The sequence below is a fragment of the Nansenia antarctica genome (genome assembly GCF_963989245.1).
Source record: "Nansenia antarctica genome assembly, chromosome: 3".
NCBI classification, from domain to species: Eukaryota; Metazoa; Chordata; class Actinopteri; order Argentiniformes; family Microstomatidae; genus Nansenia; species Nansenia antarctica.
This window is the reverse complement of record NC_137688.1, coordinates 33140844-33156236: the sequence shown is the minus strand read 5'-3', so window position 1 is coordinate 33156236 and position 15393 is coordinate 33140844. Positions and strand designations below refer to the sequence as shown.

The following is a 15393-nucleotide window of genomic DNA, read 5'->3' as shown; positions in this document are numbered from 1 at the left end:
TGCTAGCCAAGCCAACCGAATACCCACGTCTGCTACATGGTGCTGTTCATCTGTATATTTAACTCTTCTGTCTGTCCCTCCCTCTCTCTCCCACCCTCTCTCTCCCTCCCCCCTCCCTCCCCCCCTCCCCCCCCCCTCCCCCCCTCCCTCCCTCCCTCCCTCCCTCCAGACTGGAGGTGCAGGCAGACATCCAGAAGGAGCGTTGCAGTCTGAGTGGGGAGTCTGCTACCGTCAGCCTGGGGACCATCAGCGACAACGCTAGCACCAAAGCTATGGCTGGGTCTATACTCAGCTCCTATGCTCCTTTAGACAGGTTAGTAGCTAGCACCAAAGCTATGGCTGGGTCTATGAGTTATGAACCAGTAATGATCCTAACCCTGGCTCTGTGTGTGTGTGTGTGTGTGTGTGTCTGTGTGTGTGTCTCTGTGTGTGTGTGTCTCTGTGTTTTTGTGTGTGTGTGTCTGTGTGTGTGTGTGTGTGTGTGTGTTCAGAGACAGCAGTGTGGAGGTGCAGGTAGACGTGGAGTCTCAGCAGGTGAAGCCTCGTCACCACAGTGCCAGCAGCAGCATGGAGGACGGCGGCGGGCTGGCGGGGGGGCCGTGCCCCCCAGGGTGCTGCTCCATGGACCCCCCACCCTCCTCCTCGGGGGGCAAGAAGAGCAAGGTTGGGGTTCAATAAAATGTTAGATTCTGTTCTTGAAATCAGTGGAGTTCCTTTTCTATCCTGGAGATCAATAAAGTTGTATATTTCATTATGGGGATCAATAAAGTTACATTGCTGCTGAACCAAACAGCCACAATTCCACTTCAACAGAAGCACCAGTTACATATATTTATTGGGATGCGCATATAATACCGTCTCATTGACATTTACATGTTAGTCATTTAGCAGACGCTTTTAACCAAAGCGACTTACAATAACTACATTTGTCTACGGAAGTGAATCTACTGTACATCAGTTATCCTAAGTAAAACCTTCGATCAGAGTGCCATCAGGAATAAAACTTTATACAGTGATGCTTGCAGGTGCAAAAATAAGTGTAACGTCTTCAGTCAATAGCTTGTGGCACCTCCATTAGCAGCGATAACTTGGAGTAAACGACTCATATAGCCACGAATCAGTCTCTGACATCTGTTTTGAGATATTTTTGCCTCCTGCTTACCGAGGTGAGTCAATTGAGTGAGGTTTAAGGGGTGTCTGGCATGAACTGCACGCTTCAGGTCCTGTCACAGCATCTCAATTGGATTTAGGTCAGAACTTGACTGGGCCAATCCAAAACACAAATCTTCTTTATCCTCAGCCATTCTTTTGGTAGATTTGTTTGAATGCTTTGGGTCCATTTTCAGCCCAGCTTTAGCTCCTTGACTGATGGCTTGAGGTTCTGTTAAAAAATATCCTGCTATACCTCAAAACTCATGGATCCCTTAATGATGTGGAGTCATGCAGGTCCAGAGGAGGAAAAGCAGGGATAAGGTTCTTTTGGTGGTACACAGTGTTGTTGTTTTTTGCCAAAAACACATTTTTTGACAGCAGAGCAACCCTCCCACGAATGCCATTTTGATTCAGTGTTCTCCTATTGTTGAAGCATGCACTGTTACCTGAGATGCAGCAAGGGAGGTTTGCAAATCTCTAAATATTATGTTTGAGTTGGTTTTTACCTGATTTGTTATTTTTCTTGTGGCTCTTGGGGATATTTTGGAAGGGTGTCCACTTCTAGGCCGAGTTGTCATGTTAAATGCTCTCCCTATGTAAATGATTTACCTGTAATGGAGTTCTAATCTTATATAGCCTTCCACAGGCTGATGTGCTCTCACTAACCTCTTCCTGATGTCCTCTGAGATCTCCTTTCCACTCGGCATGGTGTGTTTTGCATTTACCTCGATGAATAACAGCTAATAAAAGCTGACCAGGTTTTTTATCTCTATTTATCAGAGTCGCACCCGCACTCTTTCCTAAAGATCTGTCCTTCAACTGGTTAATTTGGTACCCTATTATTTACCCTCCTGATTCTACTTACCTACTTGATTTAACCAAGGCAACTTGGGGTTCACTTATTTTTGCACCTGCACTAATTTCTTTATTATTTAGTTTTCCTACTACACGCATGATACCCTCTAAACCAACATATGGAATTGTTAAATATAAACCTGTTATGTCAGATAAAAAAGACTGGTTCTGATTAAATAAAGATTTCAAGGTAAAAAGAAAAAAAATCTATGATTGCACAAGGGGTTCACATACTTTCAAGCATCCAGGTCCATCCAGGGCAGGGGGGCTATATATATATATATATATATATACAGTGTTTCCCCTAGGTTTGCTCCCTTGGGGGGGTGGCATGGACCGTGGACCCCCCCCCCCCCCCCCCCAGGGGGTAAGACCCTGCGACATACCAGCGTCATGTCCAGGGGGTGTACTTGTACATCAAGCCGCCTCACGCTACGGAAACAGGAGATAGGCTCCTGCCCTATGGGCCGTTAGGCTCCAGAACCATCGGTTCACAAGGCTACTTATGTGGTCTTGACTACCTGTCCACTTTCTCACCTGGTTCTTGCTGTCTCTCTCTGGTGTGCCGACACCATCCTGCTCTCTCTCCTTCTCTCCCTCTCTATCTCTCTATCCTCCTCTCCCTCTTTTGCTGTCAACCAAAAGGCAAACATAACAACCAGAGTATTTCTAATCTAATAAGAGGTATAAATTGATCCATATCAATTTATAACATAATTATAATAGCTTTTGGATTGCTGTGGGCAATGCAGTCAGATAATCACCTGAAAAAAGATAATGTCCAACTATAAAAATTTTAAAAAAGACATTTCCAATGCTTCAATCCACTGTCCATGTACTGTAAATATGCCATTATGGTATTACCATGAAGCCCAATTCTAGCAGAATAAGAAAGATTGTATATCTACTTTAACTAAAATAATAAAGTCACGTGCATCCAGTTAGCTCTTTAGCTGGCAAGTGTGCAGCAGACTAGCTCATCTCATCACCTCTGAGCTAGCTAGCTAGCTTGCTAGTTCTTTGACTATTTACACCATGGAATTATAGTCACACACTTTCTAGTCACAATAATAACGACCAATTTTAACCAACGTTCTCTGTCAGAACACTCAGCAAGGATATTTGCTAACGTTTCAACTTGCTTACTTTCATCTGCAGACATCTCACCCGGCAAAAACTCTCTCGCGTCTCGCGCACAATCTTGTATTATTCTCCAGCGCGGCACAGTGCGAAACGAAGTGTGGAGATAGGTTTGACTATGCGAGACTACTGGCGGACTAATGTTACCAACGAGCCTATGGGCTTGCCACTCGCCAGATTCGGGTTGGGTGCGTTTAAAAAACGCAGATATTTTAGCCTGCTTGTCAGATGTTTGGTGTTTACATCCGTAATAATTCCTCTTTCTAAGGGGGGCGGGTGGTTCCAAATTCGGGTAATGTCGGGTATTAGGGAGAGGTCTGAGGAGGAGAGGAGAGGGGGATGGATAGAGGCTGTGGAGAGGTCTTAGGGGTTGGGGAGGTCAGAGGAGAAGAGGAGAGGGGGATGGATAAAGGCTGTGGAGAGGTCTTAGGGGTGGATAGGTATGAGGAGAGCAGGGGGATGGAGGGTATTAGGGGGTGGGGAGGTCTGAGGAGGAGAGGAGAGGTCTTTAGACTCCGGAGGGAAGAGACCATTAACAACGTTCCCTCTTCTCTCCGACTCTCAGGGGAAGCTGCGCAAGAAGGGCGGAGCCCGCGGCGGAGGAGGAGGAGGCAGCAGGACGAATATCAACGAATCGAGCGAGGGCCTGGACTGCCACCTGCTGGAGCGGCGCAGCACCAACAACTCCTCCTCGGAGACGGACTCCCCCTCCCTCAGCGACTCCCTGCCCTCCGTGGCTGACTCCCACTGCAGCAGCCGCTCCTCTGAGTTCAGCTGCTCTGACCCCGAGACCTCCTCCACCAGACCCCCCCCGGACCCCGACACCCGGCCCCCCGACGCGGCCCCTGCCACCTCCTTCCCCGACCTCAACGTCAGCACCGCCAACGTCGCCACCCCCATGACGGAGGTGGAACATGATCGTCTGGAGGTCTGCCCGTCGCTGGTGGTGGGGGGCCTCCTGCCCCTGGCCCCCTCTCTGCCCCCCCCCTCGGCCCCGGGCCCCCCGGCGGGGGTCAGCCCCCACATCCTGCTGTACATCGCGGAGGAGAGCGTGGGGCTCCTGAGGGCTTCTGACCTGGACTCCCTGACTGTGGAGGAGGAAGAGGACCTGAAGGAGAACGACAACAACAACTACAACAACAACAACACCGTCACAGAGCCCCGCCTCCACCTCCTCCACCACCCCCTCTCCTCCTCCTCCAGCCCAGTACGGAGTGGCTGTATTCAGACTGAGATCTAGCTCTCTACACAGACACAGAAAGAGAGAGAGAGAGAGAGACACACACAGGCAGACTGTTCATGTTTCTCCTGTTAGCTAACGCTAGCTCTCACAGCGACGCTAACCTGCAACCCACTGAATGGAACTGCACGACACCCTTTACCCAGGCTAGGGGTCTGGGGGTCTGGGTCTTTACCCAGGCTAGGGGTCTGGGTCTCTGGGTCTTTAACCCAGGCTAGGGGTCTGGGGGTCTGGGTCTTTAACCCAGGCTAGAGGTCTGGGTCTTTAACCCAGGCTAGGGGTCTGGGTCTCTGGGTCTTTAACCCAGGCTAGGGGTCTGGGGGTCTGGGTCTTTAACCCAGGCTAGGGGTCTGGGGGTCTGGGTCTTTAACCCAGGCTAGGGGTCTGGGTGGTCTGACAGGTGGTCAGGGTGTGGTGAAGAGAACAGGATGGTATGTAGAGAATGTCCAAGCGAACGTGATGACAAGAGTATAGATATAGGAGGAAGCGTGAGAAGAGTTAGACCGAGGAATCTGATTGGCTGATTTAGCTCCTAAGGAGTGACGTGAGTGATCATGCCGGCTGAGGGCCTGGGAGGTCCAGACGTTATGTCACGTGATGCCAAGAGACTTTGGCCGTTGGTCGAAACACTAGAGGGATCAGGAAGTCCTATGAAGGTCAGAGTTGGATGTGTGAGGATGGGTGTGAGCAGGGAGGCGGGAGGAGCAGTATTCAGCCTGTCCCGATGCTGTCCCTGTCCCGATCTACAGAGACTATCCACAATGCCACTGACGTGTGTGTGTGTGTGTGTATGTGTGTGTGTGTGTGTGTGTGTGTGTGTGTGTGTGTAACCCTAACACCTGAATGCCAGTGATGCTACTCACCTCTGGGCCACTGTAGCGGAGGCAGTTAGGAGTCACACTCTGGTGAGGAGGAAGCCCCTCCACCTGAGACCTGTAGCCATGCCCCTTGAGACCTGTAGCCCCTCCCCCTGAGACATGTAGCCCCTCCCCCTAAGACCTGTAGCCCTGAGACCTGTAGCCATGCCCTCTGAGACCTGTAGCCCCTCCCCCTGAGACCTGTAGTCCCCTGAGACCTGTAGCCACGCCCTCTGAGACCTGTAGCCACGCCCTCTGAGACCTGTCAACTCAAGCCTCTCCCTCGGACCTCGACGACGTCCACTCGGGCCTCAGGGTCGACGCTTGGGTCTCCTCCTTATCTGGGAGACCCGGGTTGGAACCCCCCTCCTGACCCAGTCAGGATCTCCTGGACGTGAAAAAGGATGTTTCCAGGACTTCAGAGCCGGGATGGGGGGAGGGGGTGGCGGGGGGGGAGACCCACACCCAGGCCTGGCAGCTGGAGCGTCACACACCACAGCGAAACGATTGTCAAGCTGTCAGTTAAACCCGTCAAACAGATGAACACACATATATATCTATATATATCTATATCTATATAGATATGTGTTCCTATGAGGGACCAGACAAACATTATGTCATATTTCTTCTCTTTTCTTTTTTTGTTCCTTTTCCCGTGATGATTCTTTATATGAAAATGATGTTATTATTACTCTTGTGAAAGATGTGATGCTTCTGTTGTTTTTTGTTCTATGGTTCTGTTTTTATTTTCCGTTTTGGGAAAGCTTGTGTTACTGTTGTTGTTGTCCTGGTGGTGGTGTTGTTAAAGAAGCCCTGCTGTGTTCACCTGTGTTCACCTGTGTTCACCTGTGTTCACCTGTGTTCGCCTGTGTTCACCTGTGTTCACCTGTGTTCGCTGGTGTTCACCTGTGTTTGACCACCAGCAGAGCAGGGGAGGCTGGCGGAGGTAGAAGTCGGAGGACTGGGGGGGCATTGTTAATGCATGGTACGGGATGACCCACACATGTTTGAAACCGTTCCGCATTCCGTTCCACGCATTACAATGAGCCCGTCCTCCGATGTCTCCCTCCACCCACCTCTCCTTGCGGTGGGGGTGCTGAGCCCCAAATCCACCCCCCGCAAGCCTCTACCCACCAGCCTCTACCCACCAGCCCCCCATCCCCCCTGGAGACCTGGAAGCACTACCCAGGAGAGGCTGGAGGAGGTTGAAAACGTTGGACCTATCAAACTGACACCGCTCCTCATTCTGTTCCATGCATTACGCTCAGCCTGTACTCCATTTTCAAACTCCTCCAGCTTCCCCAGGCTTACACCTATCCAATCATTCCAGATCTACAGCAGTGCCTTGTGGGTAGTGGGTGGGGGTGATGTGGATGTGGAGCAGAGGGAGAGTCAAACTGAGACAATACTGTCCTCTTGAAGACAAGACGAGACAGAACAGAGCTCTCTAGAAATCTAAGGAAAGTCCTAGAACTCAGCACTCTATGGTGGGGGTATAGGCAGCCATCTTGTTTTTGTCCCATTTGGACATTTTAGTTCACAGCTTTGTTGAACAACCAACTCACCTCAAACTGACGTTGGAATGTTCAGTCAAAACGATGTTTAGTTGCTATGGCGACGCCTCGGAATGTGTAGCATATCTCTGTTGTGTTCTACACAACAATGATTACCATGACGATTATGTAGCATTCCAGTTCTGTGTCGGCCATCTTTTTGGTGCGCTCGCCACATTGCCACGGTCCAGGGGACCAAATCTGTTCTACTCCTTCTATTTCTATGAGTGAAGTGGTTAGTTGTCTTGGAGTAAAGGATGGCGGGTCAGAGCTGAGCTGGATCATCGTCAGAATGTGTTCTGGTTCGTCGGGTGGGTTAACGGCGTGTTCTGGTTCGTTCGCCATTTTGATGCAAATGGTTTTTTGTACCTCTTTGTTGCCTTTTTCTAAAAAGCTAGTTGGTTTCTTCTGCCGCGTCCTAAACAGTCCCCTACTCCCTAGCCCCCTACTCTCTAAACCCCTACTTTCTAAGCCCCCTACTCCCTAGCCCCCTACTCCCTAGCCCCCTACTTTCTAAGCCCCCTACTCCCTAGCCCCCTACTCTCTAAACCCCTACTCCCTAGCCCCCTACTCCCTAAACCCCTACTTTCTAAGCCCCCTACTCCCTAGCCCCCTACTCTCTAAACCCCTACTCCCTAGCCCCTACTCTCTAAACCCCTACTTTCTAAGCCCCCTACTCCCTAGCCCCCTACTTTCTAAGCCCCTACTCTCTAAACCCCTACTCCCTAGCCCCCTACTTTCTAAGCCCCTACTTTCTAAGCCCCTACTTTCTAAGCCCCCTACTCCCTAGCCCCCTACTCTCCAAACCCCTACTCCCTAGCCCCCTACTTTCTAAGCCCCCTACTCCCTAGCCCCCTACTTTCTAAGCCCCTACTCTCTAAACCCCTACTCCCTAGCCCCCTACTCCCTAGCCCCCTACTTTCTAAGCCCCTACTTTCTAAACCCCTACTCCCTAGCCCTCTACTCTCTAAACCCCTACTTTCTAAGCCCCCTACTCTCTAAACCCCTACTTTCTAAGCCCCCTACTCCCTAGCCCCCTACTCTCTAAACCCCTACTCCCTAGCCCCCTACTCTCTAAACCCCTACTTTCTAAGCCCCCTACTCCCTAGCCCCCTACTCTCTAAACCCCTACTTTCTAAGCCCCCTACTCCCTAGCCCCCTACTTTCTAAGCCCCCTACTTCCTAGCCCCCTACTCTCTAAACCCCTACTCCCTAGCCCCCTACTCCCTAAACCCCTACTTCCTAGCCCCCTACTTTCTAAGCCCCCTACTTTCTAAGCCCCCTACTTCCTAGCCCCCTACTCCCTAGGAATCCTAGGAAACCCAGTTTGGGATGCAGCCACTGTGTAAAGGTCCTCGTCCCGTGTCTTCAGAAGAAGAGAGCAGACAGACAGACAGACAGACGTATGTGTAGTGAAGTGACCTATGACCTATGACCTGTCTCCGTCCTGGTCCAAGACACCCAAGCAACCAATCAGGGGCTTTAGTCCGAGAGGTGCGACCACACACTGCGCTCTGATAGGAGCGTGTGTCTCGTCCTATCCAATAAGGACAGCGCTCTGGACGCCACCCCCCCCCCCCCTCCTCCTCCCCTGGCGCCCGCCTACCAAAGACCTCCCTCAGCCTCCCGGGTGGAACTGCTCTCCTGTCAGGGGTCAATTTGGGGACTTGGGACTCCAAACATATGAATCCCAGTTGGTTTAAGGCTGCCTTAGTGTTCAACTCTGCTCAGTGATCACCCTGGAATGACACAATGCCACAAGCGACCGTTTATTCTTTCATTTTCTTTTTTTCTTTGTTTGGAACCCCCCCCTTTTCTTCTCTTTCGTTCCTGATCTCTGTGATTTCTGTCTTCTCTGAAGACCGGCGCCGCTCCTGGTGGTGGTTCTGACCTATCAGAGAGGTGCTCCTGGTTCTGACCTATCAGAGAGGTGCTCCTGGTTTTGACCTATCAGAGAGGTGCTCCTGGTTCTGACCTATCAGAGAGGAGCTCCTGGTTCTGACCTATCAGAGAGGAGCTCCTGGTTCTGACCTATCAGAGAGGACTTCCTGGTTCTGACCTATCAGAGAGGACTTCCTGGTTCTGACCTATCACAGGAGCTCCTCCTGGTGATTGAATATGTGTTTCCTAATGTTGCTTTTGTCATAATATGCGTGTAAATGCATATCTAAAAAACAATAAAAATGATGAATCCATTTTCTTTTGTGTTGTGTGTGTGTGTGTGTGTGTGTGTGTGTGTGTGTGTGTGTGTGTGTGTTTGAGTATGTGGTTGCTGTCAGTTCTCGTCGATGAACAGTGAGTTGCAGTTTGAGCGCCTGTGCGGTTGTTAAGTCTGACGTCAAAAGTGACGTTTAGCCATTTCCGGGTCCTAACCAGAAATGCTCCGCACCAGAGTACCAGTGAACTACAGCGGTAGAATGACAGTTTCATCGTTTTTTAGACTCGGATCTATTCATACAACAAGGGACACAGCACTTTCCCGTTTTCTCCATATTGTCAGGGTATTTGAGCCTCGGAAAAGCGCTATATAAATATAATTTATTATTATTATTATTTCGGCATTTCGAAGACAGCGCCTCAGCCAACGTTGGACCCGGAAACACGTCACGACTTAACAACCGGTATAAAGTTGGGCCAAGATTGCAACACTTCAGCGTTGCGATTCCCGTTCATGTACACACCGTCGTAATGGACTCTGAAAGTGTAAACCACTACCAGAAGAAGATACAATACACACGACACAGTGCAAAGCAGAATGTCAGTTTATTTATGAAATTGAGTAACAGTCCGTGGCTTAGAGTCGAAGTAGCGCATCCACAGAGCGTTATGTACAGCGCTGGTGAACCTTACATGCAGGTGGGTGCGATCGTTGAATGAATGCCATTATGTGCAGCTTATTACCAGGAAAATAAAGCAGTGCAACTGTTGGATCGTAGAGGCCTTCATAGCTGCTGTATTCACGGTAACATTTTCTTTGGATAGTCCAACATACTGTAGATGGTTTGGAGATACACAGGAGACATTTTAAGTAACTTGTCAACAACGTCGGAACGACTGAAACCGTCCCCTAACCCAGCAGTTCACATACTGGGGTCCTGATTTCAAATCGGGGGTCCCCTGAGAAAATGTAAACCAACCTCTATTATTTGATAAATAAGACACAAACATTTTTGTTTTGTATGGAGACTAAGAGTCTGTGTATTGGACCTGGAGCCTATGCAGTGTTTTGGGGTTCATATCAAACCAATCAGAGCATCTTTTAGTGACTAGAATACACTTGGACGTCTTTATGTGTTGGCATAGCAATCAAGTTGTTGGGGTCACGAGACAAAAACGTTTGGGAACCCCTGCCCTAACCCTTACCTGCACCCCTATCCTTATTCTTAACCCTTACTCTACCCTTAAACTTACCCTAAACTCCCTCTACCAAGCCGTTGCATGTTGCCAGAGCTGCTGTTGACAGTTACAGCAGTAGATCATCTGTAGACTATCGGATCCAAACGCAGCGTCAGACAGGCAGCATTGTTCACACAGCTGAACACAGTACTGTAGAAAGCAACCGAGCAACACATAGCAAATCGAATACTGTATTATAGACCTAGACTACACATTGACCATACAATCATCTTGGTCATCTGAGGAGTTGATTTCCTCCAATGGCGAACGTGCGTAGGTACTCCCGCCGGGGGGGGGGCGTTGAAATCCGAAGCCACGCCCCTCTACTGAGGCATGAGGTGGAAGTTTCCCAGTTGACCCCCACTGCACACAGCTGACCTCCCCTTTGAACCCCACTACACACAGTTGACCTCCACTACACACAGCTGACCTCCCCTTTGAACCCCACTACACACAGTTGACCTCCCAGTTGACCCCCACTACACACAGCTGACCTCCGTGTTGACCCCCACTACACACATTTTTTTATTTTAATCAACTCTTTCGTGAGTTTGGGGGTGTCATCATCAACATAGTCAGCAGTCATCACCATCAGTCACCTGCATCAGAGTTAAAACATGATTGTTCCCCGGTGGGAAACGCATCGCAAACCCCCATTGGAAACACCACTTCTGTACCCCAGTAGAGAGCTGTGAAATGTAGTTTTTGTACCCCAGAAGAAAGCTGTGAAATGTAGTTTTTGTACCCCAGTAGAGAGCTGTGAAATTTAGTTTTTGTACCCCAGTAGAGAGCTGTGAAATGTAGTTTTGTACCCCGGTAGAGAGCTGTGAAACCCCACTTCTGTTCCCCAGTAGAGAGCTGTGATATTTGATCTATTATCCTGACATTCTACGGTTGGTGATGATGGGTGTTGTGTAGCTGCTCTGCCTCAGGCATTTTGTTGCGTTGTTTACTTGTATTCAATGTGACAACAAATAAACCAGACTCAACTTTGATTTGACTCACTCCTCTGACTCCCTCCTCTACCTCCCTCCTTTGACTCCCTCCTCTACCTCCCTCCCGTTACTCCCTCCTTTGACTCCTTCCTCTGACTCCCTCCTCTACCTCCCTCCTTTGACCCCCTCCTTTGACTCCCTCCTCTACCTCCCTCCTTTGACTCCCTCCTCTACCTCCCTCCTTTGACTCCCTCCTCTGACTCCCTCCTTTGACTCCCTCTTTTGACTCCTTCCTCTGACTCCCTCCCGTGACTCCCTCCTTTGACTCCCTCCTCTGACTCCCTCCCGTGACTCCCTCCTTTGACTCCCTCTTTTGACTCCCTCCTTTGACTCCCTCCTCTGACTCCCTACACTGACTCCCTCCTCTGACTCCCTCATGGGGGTCAAAGGTCAGCGACAGTGTTGTCAACAGAGGGTTTGGTTCCATTTGAATCTGACAAAGGCACACACCAGGGGAGGCTGGCGGAGGTAGAAATCTGAGGACATGGTACGGAATGAGGATGACACACGTGTTTGATACCATTCCTCATTCCATTCCAATGAGCCTGTCCTCTGATTTCTACCTCCACCAGCCTCCCCTGACCAGTAGCTTTGTTTGGTTTCTGTGGACACCAGCAATCTGGATCAATTCCGTTTTCAATTCAGTCAATTCAGGAAGTCAACTGAAATTCCCAATCCTCTCCCCCCCCCCCAAAATATTCGTTTTTCAAAAAGGGAGAATGTGGAATTTCAGCGTGCTTTACTGTTAACTGACAGCGTTGAAATGGAGCCGCCCCAGCACGCATTGGGGGGGGGGGGTGTCTGCGCATGCTGAGGTGAAGCTGCGTCTTGACTGGTCGCTTTCTTCTTCTTCTCCTCCTCCAGTGTGGAAATAGTAGCGTGAAGTGTGCAGCTGCTGTGAAGGAACTACCCCACAGCGCCCCCTGCCTGCCACGTCAACAATGTTTTTAATGAAGCTCTCTGAGGTCATGTGACTAGGTCAGGTGACCACGTCCTCCATCTTTAGTTGCAGTTCGTTTCATGTCCTCTCTGAGAGTGGGAGGAGCTTCCTGACTAATGGGAGGAGTTTGTCGGCCTGGACATGCCCCTTTTCTGTGGCCATGGCAACCTGTCCATTCTGTCCAACAGTTTTTTCCTCATCCTCTCATCATCACCACTATCACCACCATCTTCATCATCACCTCACCATCCCCATCATGTTCCACCAGATATGTTAGTCTCATATCTGTCAAGCCTGAGGATGAAGAAGTACAAGGTTTTAATCACCTGCCCTGTGTGTGTGTGTGTGTGTGTGTGTGTGTGTGTGTGTGTTTGTGTGTGTCCTACCCTGGGTATGTGTGTGGTGCCCTGCAGCAGGCTCTGTCTCAGCAGGCCCGTCACCTCCTCCAGCTCCTGTTCAGCCTCAGACACGTTGGGGTCCAGATGAAGAACCTCCTGGAGATCACTGCTGGCTGCCAGGTAGTCCTGCACACACACACACACACACACACACACACACACACACACACACACACACACACACACACACACACACACACAGACACACACACACATACACACACACACACACACACACAGGGTAGGCACACACACACACACAGGGTAGGCACACACACACACACACACACACACACATACACACACACACACACACACACACAAACACACAGGGAAGACACACACACACATACACACACACACACACAGACGCATGGATGGACCCACCACAGCCAGAAAGAGAGAGAGAGAGAGAGAGAGAGAGAGAGAGAGAGTTTATTTCCCATCATACATCACTCCCTTCTGTCCCTGGATTTGCCAGGCAATGTACACAGGCTGTTACCACACACACACACACACACACACATAGACATACACACAAATACACACACACGGTGAACTGTGACCTTAGCATCGACTCTCAGCACAGTCACCTGTAAGCCTTTATAGGCCAGTGCACGTCTGTAGAAGGCTTTCTTATTGGCTGGCTCCTGTTTGAGGGCGGAGTCACAGTCCTCTCTGGCCTGTTCAAAGCTGCCCAGCCGCAGGTGACAGATCGCCCTGCAGGAGGGAGTAGCGTTGCCATTGGTCAGTTTGTGTGTTTACCTGAGTAAGAGGACAGCTGATTGGACACCTCCGGGAGTGGAATGATGATGATGATGATGTTGCCTCTGTCATTGATTTTTACCTGAGCTTCTTACCCCCCCTACTGGTGGAAATGTATATGACAGACTAACATCCCCCATAGACGCCTTCTCTACAGCTATAACCCTAAAATAATAATAATAATAATAATAATAATAAACTTTTATATTATTTTATTAATAATATTATTATTTATATAGCACCTTTTTAAAACAGTGTTACAACGTTTTTTACAGATAAAACAGAAAAAAGATTAAGTGCTACATCCAGGGTGTGTGTGTGTGTGTGTGTGTCTCTGTGTACGTGTGTGTGTGTGTCTCTGTGTGCGCGTGTGTGTGTGTGTCTGTGTCTGTGTGTCTCTGTACGTGTGTCTGTGTGTGCGTGTGTGTCTCTGTGTACGTGCGTGTGTGCGTGCGTGCGTGTGTGTGTGTGTGTCTCTCTCCATGTGTGCGTGTGTGTCTCTGTGTACGTGTGCGCGTGTGTGTGTGTCTCTGTGTGCGCGTGTCTGTGTGTCTCTGTACGTGTGTCTGTGTGTGCGTGTGTGTCTCTGGGTACGTGTGCGTGTGTGCGTGCGTGCGTGTGTGCGTGCGTGCGTGCGTGCGTGCGTGCGTGCGTGCGTGTCTCTGACCGGTTGGTTAACACAGAGCAGTCATCGGGGCGGATGGTGAGACAGAGGCTGTACTTCTCCAGGGCCTCGGGGAAGCGGCCCTTCCTCACGTGGTCGTTACCTTCCTGCTTCAGGGACAGGAAGCGAGCTTCTGCTTTCTTAGCTGCAGAGAAGAGGAGGAGGAGGAGGAGGAGGAAGAGGAGGAGGAAGAGAAGGAAGAGGAGGAGGAGGAAGAAGAAGAGGAGGAGGAAGAAGAGGAAGAAGAGAAGGAAGAAGAGGAGGAGGAGGAGGAGGAAGGGCATGTGAGAAATGAATCCTGCACACAGAGCAGCATGGTCTCCTTTCTGACCAATCAGAAGCCTGGGTAGTGGAGGTGTCACGTGATGGAGGTGATGAGGTCACCCTGCCTGAGACTGGCTTAGAACTAGTTTATAAATAACAATAAAGGGTTTTATAACTAGTTTATAAATAATAATAAAGGGTTTTATAACTAGTTTATAAATAATAATAAAGGGTTTCATAACTAGTTTATAAATGGTTTATAACTAGTTTGTAAATGGTTCATAACTAGTTTATAAATAATAATAAAGGGTTTTATAACTAGTTTATAAATAATAATAAAGGGTTTATAACCATAGGTGAAAGTGGGCCGGAACGGTCCGTTGGGGGAAGAGATGCAGCTGCCTGTCAATCAAAATCCGATTGCTGCAGAGTGCAGAAGCAATCACGATTCACGATCCATAATTTCCAACAAGGAAACACATGGCTGACGTTATGTTTCTTTGCGTCTATTTTAATACCTTTGAAAAGGACATGTTAACCCGCTTTACAGTAGACCCGACGCGACGCGACGTGGTTGGGTGGGCAACACTGGGCACTGAGACAGTCCGACCGGGATTACAGTCGCGCCGTAAGGAAGCATATAGTGGACTTTATTCAAATGTTAATGCAATTTGACATTGCATTTGCATGTTCCACTTTTGCATGCATTCTTTCAGACAATATTCAAATTCAAATGCAATTCTAATGATTTGCATTTTCATTTTCATGTACCTGATGTGCACATTCGCTGTCAATATTAAAATGATAATGCAAAGCCATTTGACATTTAATTTTCAAAGTCATGTGCTGCTTTGTAGCTGACAAAATTCAAAAGTTCATTCTAATGTGAAAATTACTATGCAATCCCAAAATAGCATATTCATTTGCCACTTTTGCCTGCGTTATTTGAGTCAATATTCAAATTGTAATGCAATAATGTGATACGCAATTGCATTTACATGTTCTAGTAAACACATCCGCTTTGTAGTTGACAAAATTCACATTTTCATTCTAATGTGAAAATGACTATGCAATCCCAAAATAGCATATTCATTTGCCACTTTTGCCTGCGTTATTTGAGTCAATATTCAAATTGTAATGCAATAATGTGATTAGCAATTGCATTTATATGTTC

At 49.0% G+C, this 15393-nt stretch overlaps 1 protein-coding gene across 1 annotated transcript in view; it reads left to right on the top strand.

The window, feature by feature from the left end:
* LOC308154000 (E3 ubiquitin-protein ligase RNF19A-like) overlaps positions 1-14305 on the top strand; it is a gene marked incomplete at both ends in the record, with an annotated part of 28768 nt that extends 14463 nt beyond the window's left edge. Inside the window, 5 exons of the mRNA XM_080527181.1 lie at positions 170-313; positions 492-663; positions 3713-4354; positions 12542-12646; positions 14174-14305. Of these exons, the coding sequence (XP_080383307.1) occupies positions 170-313; positions 492-663; positions 3713-4354; positions 12542-12646; positions 14174-14305 (1195 nt within the window). The remainder of the gene's footprint in view (positions 1-169; positions 314-491; positions 664-3712; positions 4355-12541; positions 12647-14173) is intronic.
* Between the last annotated feature and the right edge of the window lie 1088 nt (positions 14306-15393).